Source organism: Oncorhynchus nerka, linkage group LG20 (assembly GCF_034236695.1).
Source record: "Oncorhynchus nerka isolate Pitt River linkage group LG20, Oner_Uvic_2.0, whole genome shotgun sequence".
Taxonomy (NCBI): Eukaryota; Metazoa; Chordata; class Actinopteri; order Salmoniformes; family Salmonidae; genus Oncorhynchus; species Oncorhynchus nerka.
The window spans coordinates 96,471,878-96,489,336 of record NC_088415.1 but is presented as its reverse complement, the minus strand read 5'-3'; the positions used below and the strand labels follow the sequence as shown (position 1 = coordinate 96,489,336).

The 17,459-nt window shown below is 41.5% G+C and overlaps 1 protein-coding gene across 1 annotated transcript in view; it reads left to right on the top strand.

The window, feature by feature from the left end:
* The first annotated feature begins 7,383 nt into the window (after positions 1 to 7,383).
* LOC115121991 (dual specificity calcium/calmodulin-dependent 3',5'-cyclic nucleotide phosphodiesterase 1A-like) overlaps positions 7,384 to 17,459 on the top strand; it is a 115,535-nt gene continuing 105,459 nt past the window's right edge. Inside the window, exons 1-2 of the mRNA XM_065006018.1 lie at positions 7,384 to 7,539; positions 16,587 to 16,700. Of these exons, the coding sequence (XP_064862090.1) occupies positions 7,397 to 7,539; positions 16,587 to 16,700 (257 nt within the window). The 5' untranslated portion in view covers positions 7,384 to 7,396. The remainder of the gene's footprint in view (positions 7,540 to 16,586; positions 16,701 to 17,459) is intronic.

The following is a 17,459-nucleotide window of genomic DNA, read 5'->3' as shown; positions in this document are numbered from 1 at the left end:
AGGACACTACAGGGTTCTGTGTCTGGGAGGGGAAAGGACAGAACAGGGTTCTGTGTCTGGGAGGGGAAAGGACAGAACAGGGTTCTGTGTCTGGGAGGGGAAAGGACAGAACAGGGTTCTGTGTCTGGGAGGGGAAAGGACAGAACAGGGTTCTGTGTCTGGGAGGGGAAAGGACAGAACAGGGTTCTGTGTCTGGGAGGGGAAAGGACACTCCAGGGTTCTGTGTCTGGGAGGGGAAAGGACAGAACAGGGTTCTGTGTCTGGGAGGGGAAAGGACACTACAGGGTTCTGTGTCTGGGAGGGGAAAGGACACTACAGGGTTCTGTGTCTGGGAGGGGGAAAGGACAGAACAGGGTTCTGTGTCTGGGAGGGGGAAAGGACAGAACAGGGTTCTGTGTCTGGGAGGGGGAAAGGACAGAACAGGGTTCTGTGTCTGGGAGGGGGAAAGGACAGAACAGGGTTCTGTGTCTGGGAGGGGGAAAGGACAGAACAGGGTTCTGTGTCTGGGAGGGGAAAGGACACTACAGGGTTCTGTGTCTGGGAGGGGGAAAGGACAGAACAGGGTTCTGTGTCTGGGAGGGGGAAAGGACAGAACAGGGTTCTGTGTCTGGGAGGGGGAAAGGACAGAACAGGGTTCTGTGTCTGGGAGGGGGAAAGGACAGAACAGGGTTCTGTGTCTGGGAGGGGAAAGGACACTACAGGGTTCTGTGTCTGGGAGGGGAAAGGACACTACAGGGTTCTGTGTCTGGGAGGGGGAAAGGACAGAACAGGGTTCTGTGTCTGGGAGGGGGAAAGGACAGAACAGGGTTCTGTGTCTGGGAGGGGGAAAGGACAGAACAGGGTTCTGTGTCTGGGAGGGGAAAGGACACTACAGGGTTCTGTGTCTGGGAGGGGGAAAGGACAGAACAGGGTTCTGTGTCTGGGAGGGGGAAAGGACAGAACAGGGTTCTGTGTCTGGGAGGGGGAAAGGACAGAACAGGGTTCTGTGTCTGGGAGGGGAAAGGACAGAACAGGGTTCTGTGTCTGGGAGGGGAAAGGACAGAACAGGGTTCTGTGTCTGGGAGGGGAAAGGACACTACAGGGTTCTGTGTCTGGGAGGGGAAAGGACACTACAGGGTTCTGTGTCTGGGAGGGGGAAAGGACAGAACAGGGTTCTGTGTCTGGGAGGGGAAAGGACACTACAGGGTTCTGTGTCTGGGAGGGGAAAGGACAGAACAGGGTTCTGTGTCTGGGAGGGGAAAGGACAGAACAGGGTTCTGTGTCTGGGAGGGGAAAGGACAGAACAGGGTTCTGTGTCTGGGAGGGGAAAGGACACTACAGGGTTCTGTGTCTGGGAGGGGAAAGGACACTACAGGGTTCTGTGTCTGGGAGGGGAAAGGACAGAACAGGGTTCTGTGTCTGGGAGGGGAAAGGACACTACAGGGTTCTGTGTCTGGGAGGGGAAAGGACAGAACAGGGTTCTGTGTCTGGGAGGGGAAAGGACAGAACAGGGTATCAGTTGAGGTGGGTTGGTTTGAGGTGGGGTGGTTTGAGGTGAGTTGGTTCAAGTGAGCTGGTTCAAGGTGAGTTGGTTCGAGGTGGGTTAGTTTGAGTTGAGTTGGTTTGAGGTGGTTTGGTTTGAGGTGGTTTGGTTTGAGGTGGCATGGTTTGAAGTATGTGTGTCTAGGAGATGGTATCAGTGTCAATGTATAATTTGAAGGTTAGCCACACGGAGTGAAACTAGCTGAAGAAAACCATTCTTAAACCTGTAATGGTGAAGATATCCCTAACCCTTTAAACCTGTAGTGGTGAAGATATCCCTAACCCTTTAAACCTGTAGTGGTGAAGATATCCCTAACCCTTTAAACCTGTAGTGGTGAAGATATCCCTAACCCTTTAAACCTGTAGTGGTGAAGATATCCCTAACCCTTTAAACCTGTAGTGGTGAAGATATCCCTAACCCTTTAAACCTGTAGTGGTGAAGATATCCCAAACCCTTTAAACCTGTAGTGGTGAAGATATCCCTAACCCTTTAAACCTGTAATGGTGAAGATATCCCTAACCCTTTAGACCTGTAGTGGTGAAGATATCCCTAACCCTTTAAACCTGTAGTGGTGAAAATATCCCTAACCCTTTAAACCTGTAGTGGTGAAGATATCCCTAACCCTTTAAACCTGTAGTGGTGAAGATATCCCTAACCCTTTAAACCTGTAGTGGTGAAGATATCCCTAACCCTTTAAACCTGTAATGGTGAAGATATCCCTAACCCTTTAAACCTGTAGTGGTGAAGATATCCCTAACCCTTTAAACCTGTAATGGTGAAGATATCCCTAACCCTTTAAACCTGTAGTGGTGAAGATATCCCTAACCCTTTAAACCTGTAGTGGTGAAGATATCCCTAACCCTTTAAACCTGTAGTGGTGAAGATATCCCTAACCCTTTAAACCTGTAGTGGTGAAGATATCCCTAACCCTTTAAACCTGTAGTGGTGAAGATATCCCTAACCCTTTAAACCTGTTGTCGTGTCTTTGGCTATGCCGGATTAAGTGATAAGACATGCTATTCTGTAAAATCCTTTCTCTGTAATTAATATTACCTGATTGAGCTAATCATGTAAATGTAATTAACTAGAAAGTCGGGGCACCACAAAATAATATTTATAGAGCTGTTATCTTCCACAAACTCTTAAATACCTCGTAATATTTTACATCAATAGCAGTCAATATTAATCGTCACCTTATTTCAGTCTTATCTGAAAGTTGTAAATCTTCACGAACCGAGTGAAAGAGCGGAAAGACTGAGGAACAAAGGGCGAAGCTGTGCTATCGTAAATACAGTATCTTATGCATTCTAAATTACCGCCCATTTGGAAAAGGAAAATGTAATAAATATTTACTCTGAGCTTCGGTAGGTTGGTGGTAGATGGAAGGCCGTGTTGCCCAACAGAGTCCTTTGTCCTTTGAAGAATCTCTCTGCTGGTAAATTGAATACGTTGTAGTAACATTGTTGTGTGGTAGACGGGATACTTTGTCTGTTCTTTCCTAGTCCACGTTTGCAGTTGCTGTTGCTAACTCAACGGCTAGGAGGTATCACTTCTGTAGTGAATAAGAGTTCAAAGTTCATACCATTCGCAACCAAGCAACACGCTGAGGTTGGCTTAGATCTGTAATTGACATGTTAGTCCTTTTAACGTATGGACCGTTGTCCTCACATCCTCGGAACAGGTTACATTTTCGTCAAGGCTTTATATAGTGGAGGGAGAGAAGGGTGTGTCTGAAAAGTTTTATAACCCATGTCCCTTCACAGGGGCGGGCCACTGAGTGAGCAGAGCCCTATCTTATGAAAACCCAAATCTCTCATTTGGAAGCTAAAATTACATTTAATCTTTTCACCAATAATTTTATATTCAAACATTTATATTGAACAACAATTCCATGTGAATCCGATAACTACAATGTGCAGACTTTCCACTGTAGAGTTTATGTCATCCTATCATTGATGAGAATGTCTCAGATGACAACCGAACTGACATCATATTCATTAAGTACCACCGCATATGTTCAATTGGTCGGATTACCAGAATATACAGTGGGGCAAAAAAGTATTTAGTGATCCACCAATTGTGCATGTTCTCCCACTTAAAAAGATGAGAGAGGCCTGTAATTTTCATCATAGGTACACTTCAACTATGACAGACAATGAGAATTAAAAAAAATCGAGAAAATCACATTGTAGGATTTTTAATGAATTTATTTGCAAATTATGGTGGAAAATAAGTATTTGGTCAATTTTCAGTTGATCTCAATACTTTGTTATATACCCTTTGTTGGCAATGACAGAGGTCAAACGTTTTCTGTAAGTCTTCACAAGGTTTTCACACACTGTTTCTGGTATTTAGACCTATTTTTATGTACTCAAAGATCCATTATTAGCATGTTTTAACTATACAACAAGGCTGTCCATTGTTTCTATTTGTTATGGTCATTGAAATGCTAGCTATTAAAATCAGATCCAACAATAACATCGTGGTGTAACGGACGTCGGTGGAAGAAGGTGAGGACCAAAGCGCAGCGTGGTGCTTGTTCATGTTATTTATTTAAACCTCTGGTTGAGATTCATACCAGGCCAAACACAGAAATACCAAATCATAGAAAAAAGAACATAGACTGCCCACCCAACTCACGCCCTGACCATACTAAAACAAAGACATCACAAAGGAACTAAGGTCAGAACGTGACACGTGGTTAGAAGTCAAGGGGTGAAAAACAAAAGTATCAATGTATGCCAATGACTCAAGTTTTATCTTAAGTCCACAATCTGGATCCCTGCACAGTCTCATTAAAGATCTTGACCTCTTTTCTAGACTCTCTGGACTAAAACCTAATCATGACAAGTGTACCATATTACGTATTGGATTGTTAAAAGACAAGCCAATAATTTACCAATAAAATTGGTTGATGGTGAAGTCGACATACTTGGTATTCATATCTCAAAAAATAGAAATTAACTTACCACAATCAATTTCAATAGAAGGTTTGCAAAAATAGATAGGATTAGATGGATTAAATAGATGAAATAGAAAGGATTCTACAATCATAGAGAGGTAAATACTTGTCTATTTATGAGAAAATGATATAGATGAACTCTTTGGTCCGATCACAGTTTACTTACTTATTAAGGGCACCAACTACTCCAGACCACTTACTAAGGGCACCACCTACTCCAGACCACTTACTAAGGGCACCACCTACTCCAGACCACTTGTTTCTTAAATCATAGCAAAAAAATATTTCACTTTATTTGGAAGGCTAAGCCAGACAAAATTAAACATGCCTATTATTATAATCAATATGAGTTTGGGGGGCTAAAATTATTAAATATTAAAGCATTTAACCTCTCACTAAAGCTTAGTTCATACATAAGTTATATTTCAACCTGAACTGGTTCTCCAGTTGATTAATAAGAAAGGCTCATACTTTTTTGTGCCTTTTTGCCTTTATACGGACTACACAGACTGAAAATGAAACATGGTTTAAAGTATCTTAACCTCTCTGGGATATGTGGGACGGTAGCATCCCACCTGGCCAACATCCAGTGAAAATGCAGAGCACCAAATTCAAATAAATTACTATAAAAATGTAACTTATTATGAAATCACACATTCAATATACCAAAGTAAAGCTACACTTGTTGTGAATCTAGCCAACGTGTCAGATTTAAAAAATGCTTTACGGCGAAAGCAAACGACGCTATTATGTGAGGATAGCACCCCAGTAAACAAACACAGACCATCATATTTCAACCCTTCAGGCGCGACACAAAACGCAGAAATAAAAATATAATTCATGCCTTACCTTTGACGAGCTTCTTCTGTTGGCACTCCAATATGTCCCATAAACATCACAAATGGTCCTTTTGTTTCATTAATTCCGTCGATATATATCCAAAATGTCCATTTATTTGGCGCGTTTGATCCAGAAAAACACCGGTTGCAACTTGCGCAACGTGACTACAAAATATCTCTAAAGTTACCTGTAAGCTTTGTCCAAACATTTCAAACTACTTTTGTAATACAACTTTAGGTATTTTTTTACGTAAATAATCGATACAATTGAAGACGGGATGTACTGCGTTCAATACCGGAGGAAAACAAAGTGGAGCTTTCAGGTCACACGCCTCTAACAAAGAGTACACTTCCCTCTACCCTCATTCTGAACAGTGTTACTTCTTCATTTCTCAAAGGAAAAACCTCAACCAGTCTAAAGACTGTTGACATCCAGTGGAAGTGATAGAAACTGCAGGAAAGTTGATTAGAAATCTGGATTGCCAATGAAAGCTCATTGAAAAGAGAGTGACCTCAAAAAAGTTTTGCCTGCCAAATAAGTTCTGTTATACTCACATACATGATTCAAACAGTTTTAGAAACTTCATAGTGTTTTCTATCCAAATCTACTAATAATATGCATATCTTAGCTTCTGGGTCTGAGTAGCAGGCCGTTTACTCTGGACACGCTTTTCATCCGGATGTGAAAATACTGCCCCCTGTCCCAAAGAAGTTAAACAAGCCATACAAAGCTGGTTACAATTTCAATTTTATCCTCCAGAAAAGATAGAACAAATATTACAACAAATATTATGGTTAAACTCAAATCTACTTTTTTAAATCTACTTTTTAATTTTTATTGTATTATATTTCTTAATGATATTATGAATAGAAACGGTGGAGTTATGTCACATATGCAGCTATCGAAAATATATGGGAATGTCTGCTCAATCAAAGTTACAACCAACTGATTGCAGCATTACCACAACAATGGAGGAAGCAAGTGGAAGAGGGGGAACTTGTTTGTCTGCCCATTTATTAAAGATTCAAATTAGCTGAAAGTAAATGATATAGTTAGAAAAAATATACCAGTTTAGTTCGAGGACAAAAAGGACCAAAATGTTGCCAGCTGCTCCTTACAGGTTTCAGAATAAATGCGAAGAGATTTCCGATGTACCGATTCCATGGCACATGGTTTATGAACTGATACAAACAGCTACACTTGATTCAACAGAATCACTAGATCATTTATTCCGGCATTGTCAATATGTAGCTTGTTTCTGGTCACAGGTTCAGGAATGGCACATTTTTTTAAAAGAATGCACAACTTGTTGTGTACCTTGACACAAACTGGGTATGGCAGCCGAAAACCTAACAGAGTTCTACTTCTTTCAGCAAAAAACAAGAGACTGTGGTTGCAGTGGGCTAAGGAGCGAAAACACTGGACATAGGAGAATTGGAAAAACATTGCTCTGGTCTGATGAATCCCAGTTCCTGATAGATGGAACAAGCTATTTGGAGTAGAGATCCACTACAGGCCAACTGGACACAACTGTATGAAGCATTGGAGTCAACATGGGCCAGCATCCTTGTGGAACTCTTTGACACCTTGAGACCATTCCTGACTAACTGTACTGAAGGCAAAAGGGTTAGGGTTAGGGTTAGGGTTAGACCATTCCTGACTAACTGTTCTGAAGGCAAAAGGGTTAGGGTTAGGGTTAGACCATTCCTGACTAACTGTTCTGAAGGCAAAAGTGGGTGCAACTCAATATTAGAAAGGTGTTCATAATGTTTTGTAAACTCAGTGTTACACATCAATTACGCAATACATGAAATGCAATCACAAAACACAAAAAGCAAAACACAATTATATGAGTCAAACACATTCATTGGTAAAAAGGCCCTCTACTATCCGCCTGCCTTAGAGGCACCAACTCCACCAACTGTTATGCGTTTTGTCGATACAAAAAAGACTAAAGGCACAAAAAAATCAACGCAGATTTACCTAAATCTTGGTTACCTACCGATCATGTACCAAATTGTTGAATCTGACAGTGTCACCTAAACCCCACAGGTTCCAAGTCCCAGAGTGCAATGTGGTCGGCCCCTGCAGCGGGGATTGGCGTGAGAGACGGAGAGACGAAGGTTCTATTTGACCCTCGTAGCCCCGAGGAGGTCCTGGCTGATGAACTTCCTGCTTCTAACGGGCCAGAAGCCACAGAGAAGACTGCTATCAGGTCAGCCTATCAGCCATCAGGTCTGGTGTTATATAGACTACAGAGAAGACTGCTATCAGGTCTGGTGTTATATAGACTACAGAGAAGACTGCTATCAGGTCTGGTGTTATATAGACTACAGAGAAGACTGCTATCGGGTCTGGTGTTATATAGACTATATAGACTACATAGAAGACTGCTGTCAGGTCTGGTGTTATATAGACTACAGAGAAGACTGCTGTCAGGTCTGGTGTTATATGGACTATATAGACTACAGAGAAGACTGCTATCAGGTCTGGTGTTATATAGACTACAGAGAAGACTGCTGTCAGGTCTGGTATTATATAGACTACAGAGAAGACTGCTGTCAGGTCTGGTATTATATAGACTACAGAGAAGACTGCTGTCAGGTCTGGTGTTATATAGACTCTATGGACTACAGAGAAGACTGCTATCAGGTCTGGTGTTATATAGACTACAGAGAAGACTGCTATCAGGTCTGGTGTTATATAGACTACAGAGAAGACTGCTATCAGGTCTGGTGTTATATAGACTACAGAGAAGACTGCTGTCAGGTCTGGTGTTATATAGACTACAGGTAAGATTGCTATCGGGTCTGGTGTTATATAGCCTACAGAGAAGATTGCTATCGGGTCTGGTGTTTTATGGACTACAGAGAAGACTGCTATCAGGTCTGGAGTTATATAGACTACAGAGAAGACTGCTGTCAGGTCTGTTGTTATATAGACTACAGAGAAGACTGCTATCAGGTCAGCCTATCAGCTTTCAGGTCTGGTGTTATATAGACTACAGAGAAGACTGCTATCAGGTCTGGTGTTATATAGACTACAGAGAAGACTGCTATCAGGTATGGAGTTATATAGACTACAGAGAAGACTGCTGTCAGGTCTGGTGTTATATAGACTACAGAGAAGATTGCTGTCAGGTCTGTTGTTATATAGACTCTATAGACTACAGAGAAGACTGCTATCAGGTCTGGTGTTATATAGACGACAGAAAAGACTGCTGTCAGGTCTGGAGTTATATAGACTACAGAGAAGACTGCTATCAGGTCTGGTGTTATATAGACTACAGAGAAGACTGCTGTCAGGTCTGGTGTTATATAGACTACAGAGAAGACTGCTAACAGGTCTGGTGTTATATAGACTACAGAGAAGACTGCTATCGGGTCTGGTGTTATATAGACTATATAGACTACAGAGAAGACTGCTGTCAGGTCTGGTGTTATATAGACTACAGAGAAGACTGCTATCAGGTCTGGTGTTATATAGACTACAGAGAAGACTGCTATCGGGTCTGGTGTTATATAGACTACAGAGAAGACTGCTGTCAGGTCTGGTGTTATATAGACTACAGAGAAGACTGCTGTCAGGTCTGGTGTTATATAGACTACAGCGAAGACTGCTATCAGGTCTGGTGTTATATAGACTACAGAGAAGACTGCTGTCAGGTCTGGTGTTATATAGACTATATAGACTACAGAGAAGACTGCTATCAGGTCTGGTGTTATATAGACTACAGAGAATACTGCTGTCAGGTCTGGTGTTATATAGACTCTATGGACTACAGAGAAGACTGCTATCAGGTCTGGTGTTATATAGACTCTATGGACTACAGAGAAGACTGCTATCAGGTCTGGTGTTATATAGACTACAGAGAAGACTGCTGTCAGGTCTGGTGTTATATAGACTACAGAGAAGACTGCTGTCAGGTCTGGTGTTATATAGACTATATAGACTACAGAGAAGACTGCTATCAGGTCTGGTGTTATATAGACTACAGAGAAGACTGCTGTCAGGTCTGGTGTTATATAGACTCTATGGACTACAGAGAAGACTGCTATCAGGTCTGGTGTTATATAGACTACAGAGAAGACTGCTGTCAGGTCTGGTGTTATATAGACTCTATAGACTACAGAGAAGACTGCTATCAGGTCTGGTGTTACATAGACTACAGAGAAGACTACTATCAGGTATGGTGTTATATAGACTACAGAGAAGACTGCTGTCAGGTCTGGTGCTATATAGACTACAGAGAAGACTGCTATCAGGTCTGTTGTTATATAGACTACAGAGAAGACTGCTGTCAGGTCTGGTGTTATATAGACTACAGAGAAGACTGCTATCGGGTCTGGTGTTATATGGACTATATAGACTACAGAGAAGACTGCTGTCAGGTCTGGTGTTATAGGGAATATATAGACTACAGAGAAGACTGCTGTCAGGTCTGGTGTTATATAGACTACAGAGAAGACTGCTATCAGGTCTGGTGTTATATAGACTACAGAGAACTGCTGTCAGGTCTGGTGTTATATAGACTACAGAGAAGACTGCTGTCAGGTCTGGTGTTATATAGACTACAGAGAAGACTGCTATCAGGTCTGGTGTTATATAGACTATATAGACTACAGAGAAGACTGCTATCGGGTCTGGTGTTATATAGACTACAGAGAAGACTGCTGTCAGGTCTGTTGTTATATAGACTACAGAGAAGACTGCTGTCAGGTCTGGTGTTATATAGACTCTATAGACTACAGAGAAGACTGCTGTCAGGTCTGGTGTTATATAGGTTACAGAGAAGACTGCTCCAGAGCCCTTCCGTTCACCTTCACACTCCTGGGCCAGACTACACTCAATCATATGACCTACTGAAGAGATGAGTCTTCAGTAAAGACCTAAAGGTTGAGACCGAGTCTGCGTCTCTCACATGGGTAGGCAGACCATTCCATAAAAATGGAGCTCTATAAGAGAAAGCCCTGCCTCCAGCTGTTTGCTTAGAAATTCTAGGGACAATTAGGAGGCCTGCGTCTTGTGACCGTAGCGTACGTGTAGGTATGTACGGCAGGACCAAATCAGAGAGATAGGTAGGAGCAAGCCCATGTAATGCTTTGTAGGTTAGCAGTAAAACCTTGAAATCAGCCCTTGCCTTGACAGGAAGCCAGTGTAGAGAGACTAGCACTGGAGTAATATGATCACATTTTTGGGGTTCTAGTCAGGATTCTAGCAGCCGTATTTAGCACTAACTGAAGTTTATTTAGTGCTTTATCCGGGTAGCCGGAAAGTAGAGCATTGCAGTAGTCTAACCTAGAAGTAACAAAAGCATGGATTAATTTTTCTGCATCATTTTTGGACAGAAAGTTTCTGATTTTTGCAATGTTATGTAGATGGAAAAAAGCTGTCCTTGAAACAGTCTTGATATGTTCGTCAAAAGAGAGATCAGGGTCCAGAGTAACGCCGAGGTCCTTCACAGTTTTATTTGAGACGACTGTACAAACATCAAGATTCATTGTCAGATTCAACAGAAGATCTCTTTTTTTCTTGGGACCTAGAACAAGCATCTCTGTTTTGTCCGAGTTTAAAAGTAGAACGTTTGCAGCCATCCATGTCCTTATGTCTGAAACACAGGCTTCTAGCAAGTGCAAATTTGGTGCTTCACCATGTTTCATTGAAATGTACAGCTGTGTGTCATCCGCATAGCAGTGAAAGTTAACATTATGTTTTTGAATAACATCCCCAAGAGGTAAAATATATAGTGAAAACAATAGTGGTCCTAAAACAGAACCTTGAGGAACACCGAAATTTACAGTTGATTCCATTCCATTCCAAACCATTCACAGAGACAAACTGATATCTTTCCGACAGATAAGATCTAAACCAGGCCAGAACTTGTCCGTGTAGACCAATTTGGGTTTCCAATCTCTCCAAATGAATGTGGTGATTGACGGTATCAAAAGCAGCACTATGGTCTAGGAGCACGAGGACAGATGCAGAGCCTCGGTCTGACGCCATTAGAAGGTCAACTACAACTACCATCTGTCATGTCTCTAAACACTATAACACTACAAAACTACAACTACCATCTGTCATGTCTTTAGACACTATAACACTACAACTACCATCTGTCATGTCTTTAGACACTATAACACTTTAAAACTACAACTACCATCTGTCATGTCTCTAGACACTATAACACTACAACTACCATATGTCATGTCTCTAGACACTATAACACTACAACTACCATCTGTCATGTCTCTAGACACTATAACACTACAAAACTACAACTACCATCTGTCATGTCTTTAGACACTATAACACTACAACTACCATCTGTCATGTCTTTAGACACTATAACACTTTAAAACTACAACTACCATCTGTCATGTCTCTAGATACTATAACACTACAACTACCATCTGTCATGTCTCTAGACACTATAACACTACAACTACCATCTGTCATGTCTCTAGACACTATAACACTACAACTACCATCTGTCATGTCTTTAGACACTATAACACTACAACTACCATCTGTCATGTCTTTAGACACTATAACACTACAACTACCATCTGTCATGTCTCTAGACACTATAACACTACAACTACCATCTGTCATGTCTCTAAACACTATAACACTTTAAAACTACAACTACCATCTGTCATGTCTCTAGATACTATAACACTACAACTACCATCTGTCATGTCTCTAGATACTATAACACTACAACTACCATCTGTCATGTCTCTAGACACTATAACACTACAACTACCATCTGTCATGTCTCTAGACACTATAACACTACAACTACCATCTGTCATGTCTCTAGATACTATAACACTACAACTACCATCTGTCATGTCTCTAGATACTATAACACTACAACTACCATCTGTCATGTCTCTAGACACTATAACACTACAACTACCATCTGTCATGTCTTTAGACACTATAACACTACAACTACCATCTGTCATGTCTCTAGACACTATAACACTACAACTACCATCTGTCATGTCTCTAGACACTATAACACTACAAAACTACAACTACCATCTGTCATGTCTCTAGACACTATAACACTACAACTACCATCTGTCATGTCTCTAGATACTATAACACTACAACTACCATCTGTCATGTCTCTAGATACTATAACACTACAACTACCATCTGTCATGTCTCTAGACACTATAACACTACAACTACCATCTGTCATGTCTTTAGACACTATAACACTACAACTACCATCTGTCATGTCTCTAGACACTATAACACTACAACTACCATCTGTCATGTCTCTAGACACTATAACACTACAAAACTACAACTACCATCTGTCATGTCTCTAGACACTATAACACTACAACTACCATCTGTCATGTCTCTAGATACTATAACACTACAACTACCATCTGTCATGTCTCTAGATACTATAACACTACAACTACCATCTGTCATATCTCTAGACACTATAACACTACAACTACCATCTGTCATGTCTCTAGACACTATAACACTGCAAAACTACAACTACCATCTGTCATGTCTCTAGACACTATAACACTGCAAAACTACAACTACCATCTGTCATGTCTCTAGACACTATAACACTGCAAAACTACAACTACCATCTGTCATGTCTCTAGATACTATAACACTACAACTACCATCTGTCATGTCTCTAGACACTATAACACTACAACTACCATCTGTCATGTCTCTAGACACTATAACACTACAACTACCATCTGTCATGTCTCTAGACACTATAACACTACAAAACTACAACTACCATCTGTCATGTCTCTAGACACTATAACACTACAACTACCATCTGTCATGTCTCTAGATACTATAACACTACAACTACCATCTGTCATGTCTCTAGATACTATAACACTACAACTACCATCTGTCATGTCTCTAGACACTATAACACTACAACTACCATCTGTCATGTCTTTAGACACTATAACACTACAACTACCATCTGTCATGTCTCTAGACACTATAACACTACAACTACCATCTGTCATGTCTCTAGACACTATAACACTACAAAACTACAACTACCATCTGTCATGTCTCTAGACACTATAACACTACAACTACCATCTGTCATATCTCTAGACACTATAACACTACAACTACCATCTGTCATGTCTCTAGACACTATAACACTGCAAAACTACAACTACCATCTGTCATGTCTCTAGACACTATAACACTGCAAAACTACAACTACCATCTGTCATGTCTCTAGACACTATAACACTGCAAAACTACAACTACCATCTGTCATGTCTCTAGACACTATAACACTGCAAAACTACAACTACCATCTGTCATGTCTCTAGACACTATAACACTATAACACTACAACTACCATCTGTCATGTCTCTAGACACTATAACACTACAACTACCATCTGTCATGTCTCTAGACACTATAACACTACAACTACCATCTGTCATGTCTCTAGATACTATAACACTACAGCTACCACCTGTCATGTCTCTAGATACTATAACACTACAACTACCATCTGTCATATCTCTAGACACTATAACACTACAACTACCATCTGTCATGTCTCTAGACACTATAACACTACAAAACTACAACTACCATCTGTCATATCTCTAGACACTATAACACTGCAAAACTACAACTACCATCTGTCATGTCTCTAGACACTATAACACTACAACTACCATCTGTCATGTCTCTAGACACTATAACACTACAAAACTACAACTACCATCTGTCATATCTCTAGACACTATAACACTCCAAAACTACAACTACCATCTGTCATATCTCTAGACACTATAACACTCCAAAACTACAACTACCATCTGTCATATCTCTAGACACTATAACACTCCAAAACTACAACTACCATCTGTCATATCTCTAGACACTATAACACTCCAAAACTACAACTACCATCTGTCATATCTCTAGACACTATAACACTCCAAAACTACAACTACCATCTGTCATATCTCTAGACACTATAACACTCCAAAACTACAACTACCATCTGTCCTTGTGTATAGTATGTATTGTAAAGCCTTCTACAGAAAAATCCTTTCAATGTTATAAGTCTATCCATTTATCTCTGCATATCTAGAGTAGAGGTCGACCGATTAATTGGAATGGCCGATTTCAAGTTTTCATAACAATTTGCAAATCTGTATTTTTGGACACCGGTTTACCGATTTACATTATAATTATTTTTTTACACCTTTATTTAATCTTTATTTAACTAGGCACTATTTGAGGCTAAATAGATTTTATTGATGTATTATATTAAGTTAAAATAAGTGTTCATTCAGTATTGTTGTAATTGTCATTATTACAAATAGATTTTTTAATTTATTTTTTTAAATCGGCCGATTAATCGGTATCGTTTTTTTTTGGGGCCCTCCAATAATCGGTATCGTTTTTTTTTTTGGGGTCCTCCAATAATCGGTATCGTTTTTTTTTTGGGGCCCTCCAATAATCGGTATCGTTTTTTTTTGGGGTCCTCCAATAATCGGTATCGTTTTTTTTTGGGGGGCCTCCAATAATCGGTATCGGGTTTTTTGGGGCCCTCCAATAATCGGTATCGGTTTTTTTTGGGGTCCTCCAATAATCGGTATCGTTTTTTTTGGGGGGGTCCTCCAATAATCGGTATCGGGGTTTTTTGGTCCTCCAATAATCGGTCGTGGTATCGGCATTGAAAAATCATAATCAGTCGACCTCTAATCTAGAGGACCATGTTAACTGAAAGTTATTGTGATGCAGCTTTAAACTGTCTGTTTAGAGGTATGAGAGGTATATTCAGTCTGGATGTCAGGACATTCTCTTGTCTGGATGTCAGGACATTCTCTTGTCTGGATGGCAGGACATTCTCTTGTCTGGATGGCAGGACATTCTCTTGTCTGGATGTCAGGACATTCTCTCGTCTGGATGGCAGGACATTCTCTCGTCTGGATGTCAGGACATTCTCTCGTCTGGATGGCAGGACATTCTCTCGTCTGGATGGCAGGACATTCTCTCGTCTGGATGGCAGGACATTCTCTCGTCTGGATGGCAGGACATTCTCTCGTCTGGATGGCAGGACATTCTCTCGTCTGGATGGCAGGACATTCTCTTGTCTGTCTGACTCTTCTCAACACGCACACACACATACACATAATAACACCCACAGATACACACACATAATAACACACACATAGAAACACACACAGATACACACACAGATACACACACATAATAACACCCACAGATACACACACAGATACACCCACAGATACACCCACAGATACACCCACAGATACACCCACAGATACACCCACATAATAACACACACATAGAAACACACACAGAAACACCCACAGATACACCCACAGATACACACACATAGAAACACCCACAGATACACACACATAGAAACACACACACAGATACACACACATAATAACACACACATAGAAACACACACACAGAAACACACACATAGAAACACACACAGAAACACACACATAGAAACACACACATAGAAACACACACACAGAAACACACACATAGAAACACACACATAGAAACACACACATTAATCTGCTACAGGGCTGTATTTTGACTTACAGAACCCCTTCCCCTTGCTGTTTTACGATGTCCATAGCAACTAGTATTTATCAGTGGATTGATTCTGATTGGCTCAAACACAACTAATGTTTATCAGTGGATTGATTCTGATTGGCTCAAACACAACTTGTGGATTGATTCTGATTGGCTCAAACACAACTAGTGTTTATCAGTGGATCTGTTTGAGTCTTTGTTCATAGAATGTCAGTCTCTGTGACGCCCCCAATCCCCCAGCCCTCCCAGCCCCTATCCCCCAGCCCCCTATCCCCCCCCTGCCCCCCAGCCGCCTATCCCCCCCAGCCCCTATCCCCCAGCCCCTATCCCCCAGACCTCCCATCCCTTTACCCCCCAGCCCTCCCAGCCCCCTTTATCCCTCCCAGCCCCCAATCCTCCCAGCCCCCTATCCCCCAATCCCCCAGCCCCTATCCCAATATTTATGTTGTTTCTCTGTCTTCTGGTAATTTAAGATGTCTGCTGAAGCTGCTGGAGAGGGAGGAGAGGATAATGTTGTCTCTGTGTTGTAATGGTAATGTCGATCCTGTCCTCCTGTAGGTTGAGATGTCTGCTGAAACAGCTGGAGAGAGGAGAGGATAATGTTGTAATGGTAATGTCGATCCTGTCCTCCTGTAGGTTGAGATGTCTGCTGAAACAGCTGGAGAGAGGAGAGGTGTCTCTGGTGGACCTCAAGAAGAACCTGGAGTATGCTGCCACTGTTCTGGAGTCAGTTTATATAGAGAAGACCAGGTACACACTACTACACACACTGTTCTGGAGTCAGTTTATATAGAGGAGACCAGGTACACACTACTATACACACTGTTCTGGAGTCAGTTTATATAGAGACCAGGTACACACTACTATACACACTGTTCTGGAGTCAGTTTATATAGAGGAGACCAGGTACACACTACTATACAGTAACGTTAATTAACCTCTCACACACACGTACCAACTCGCACACACCTCAGTCTCCTGCGGACATCTAAACTAACAGCCTATGTACATAAAAATACATGAATGAGCGATGGCCGAACGGCATAGGCAAGATGCAGTAGATGGTACAGAGTACAGTATATACATATGAGATGAGTAATGTAGGGTATGTAAACATATAAAGTGGCTAGTGATACATTTATTACATCAATTTTTCCATTATTAAAGTGGCTAGAGTTGAGTCAGTATGTTGGCAGCAGCCATTCAATGTTAGTGGTGGCTGTTTAACAGTCTGATGGCCTTGAGATAGAAGCTGTTTTTCAGTCTCTCGGTCCCAGCTTTGATGCACCTGTACTGACCTCGCCTTCTGGATGATAGCGGGGTGAACAGGCAGTGGCTCGGGTGGTTGTTGTCCTTGATGATCTTTTTGGCCTTCCTGTGACATCGGGTGGTGTAGGTGTCCTGGAGAGCAGGTAGTTTGCCCCCGGTGATGCGTTGTGCAGACCTCACTACCCTCTGGAGAGCCTTATGGTTGTGGGTGGAGCAGTTGCCGTACCAGGCGGTGATACA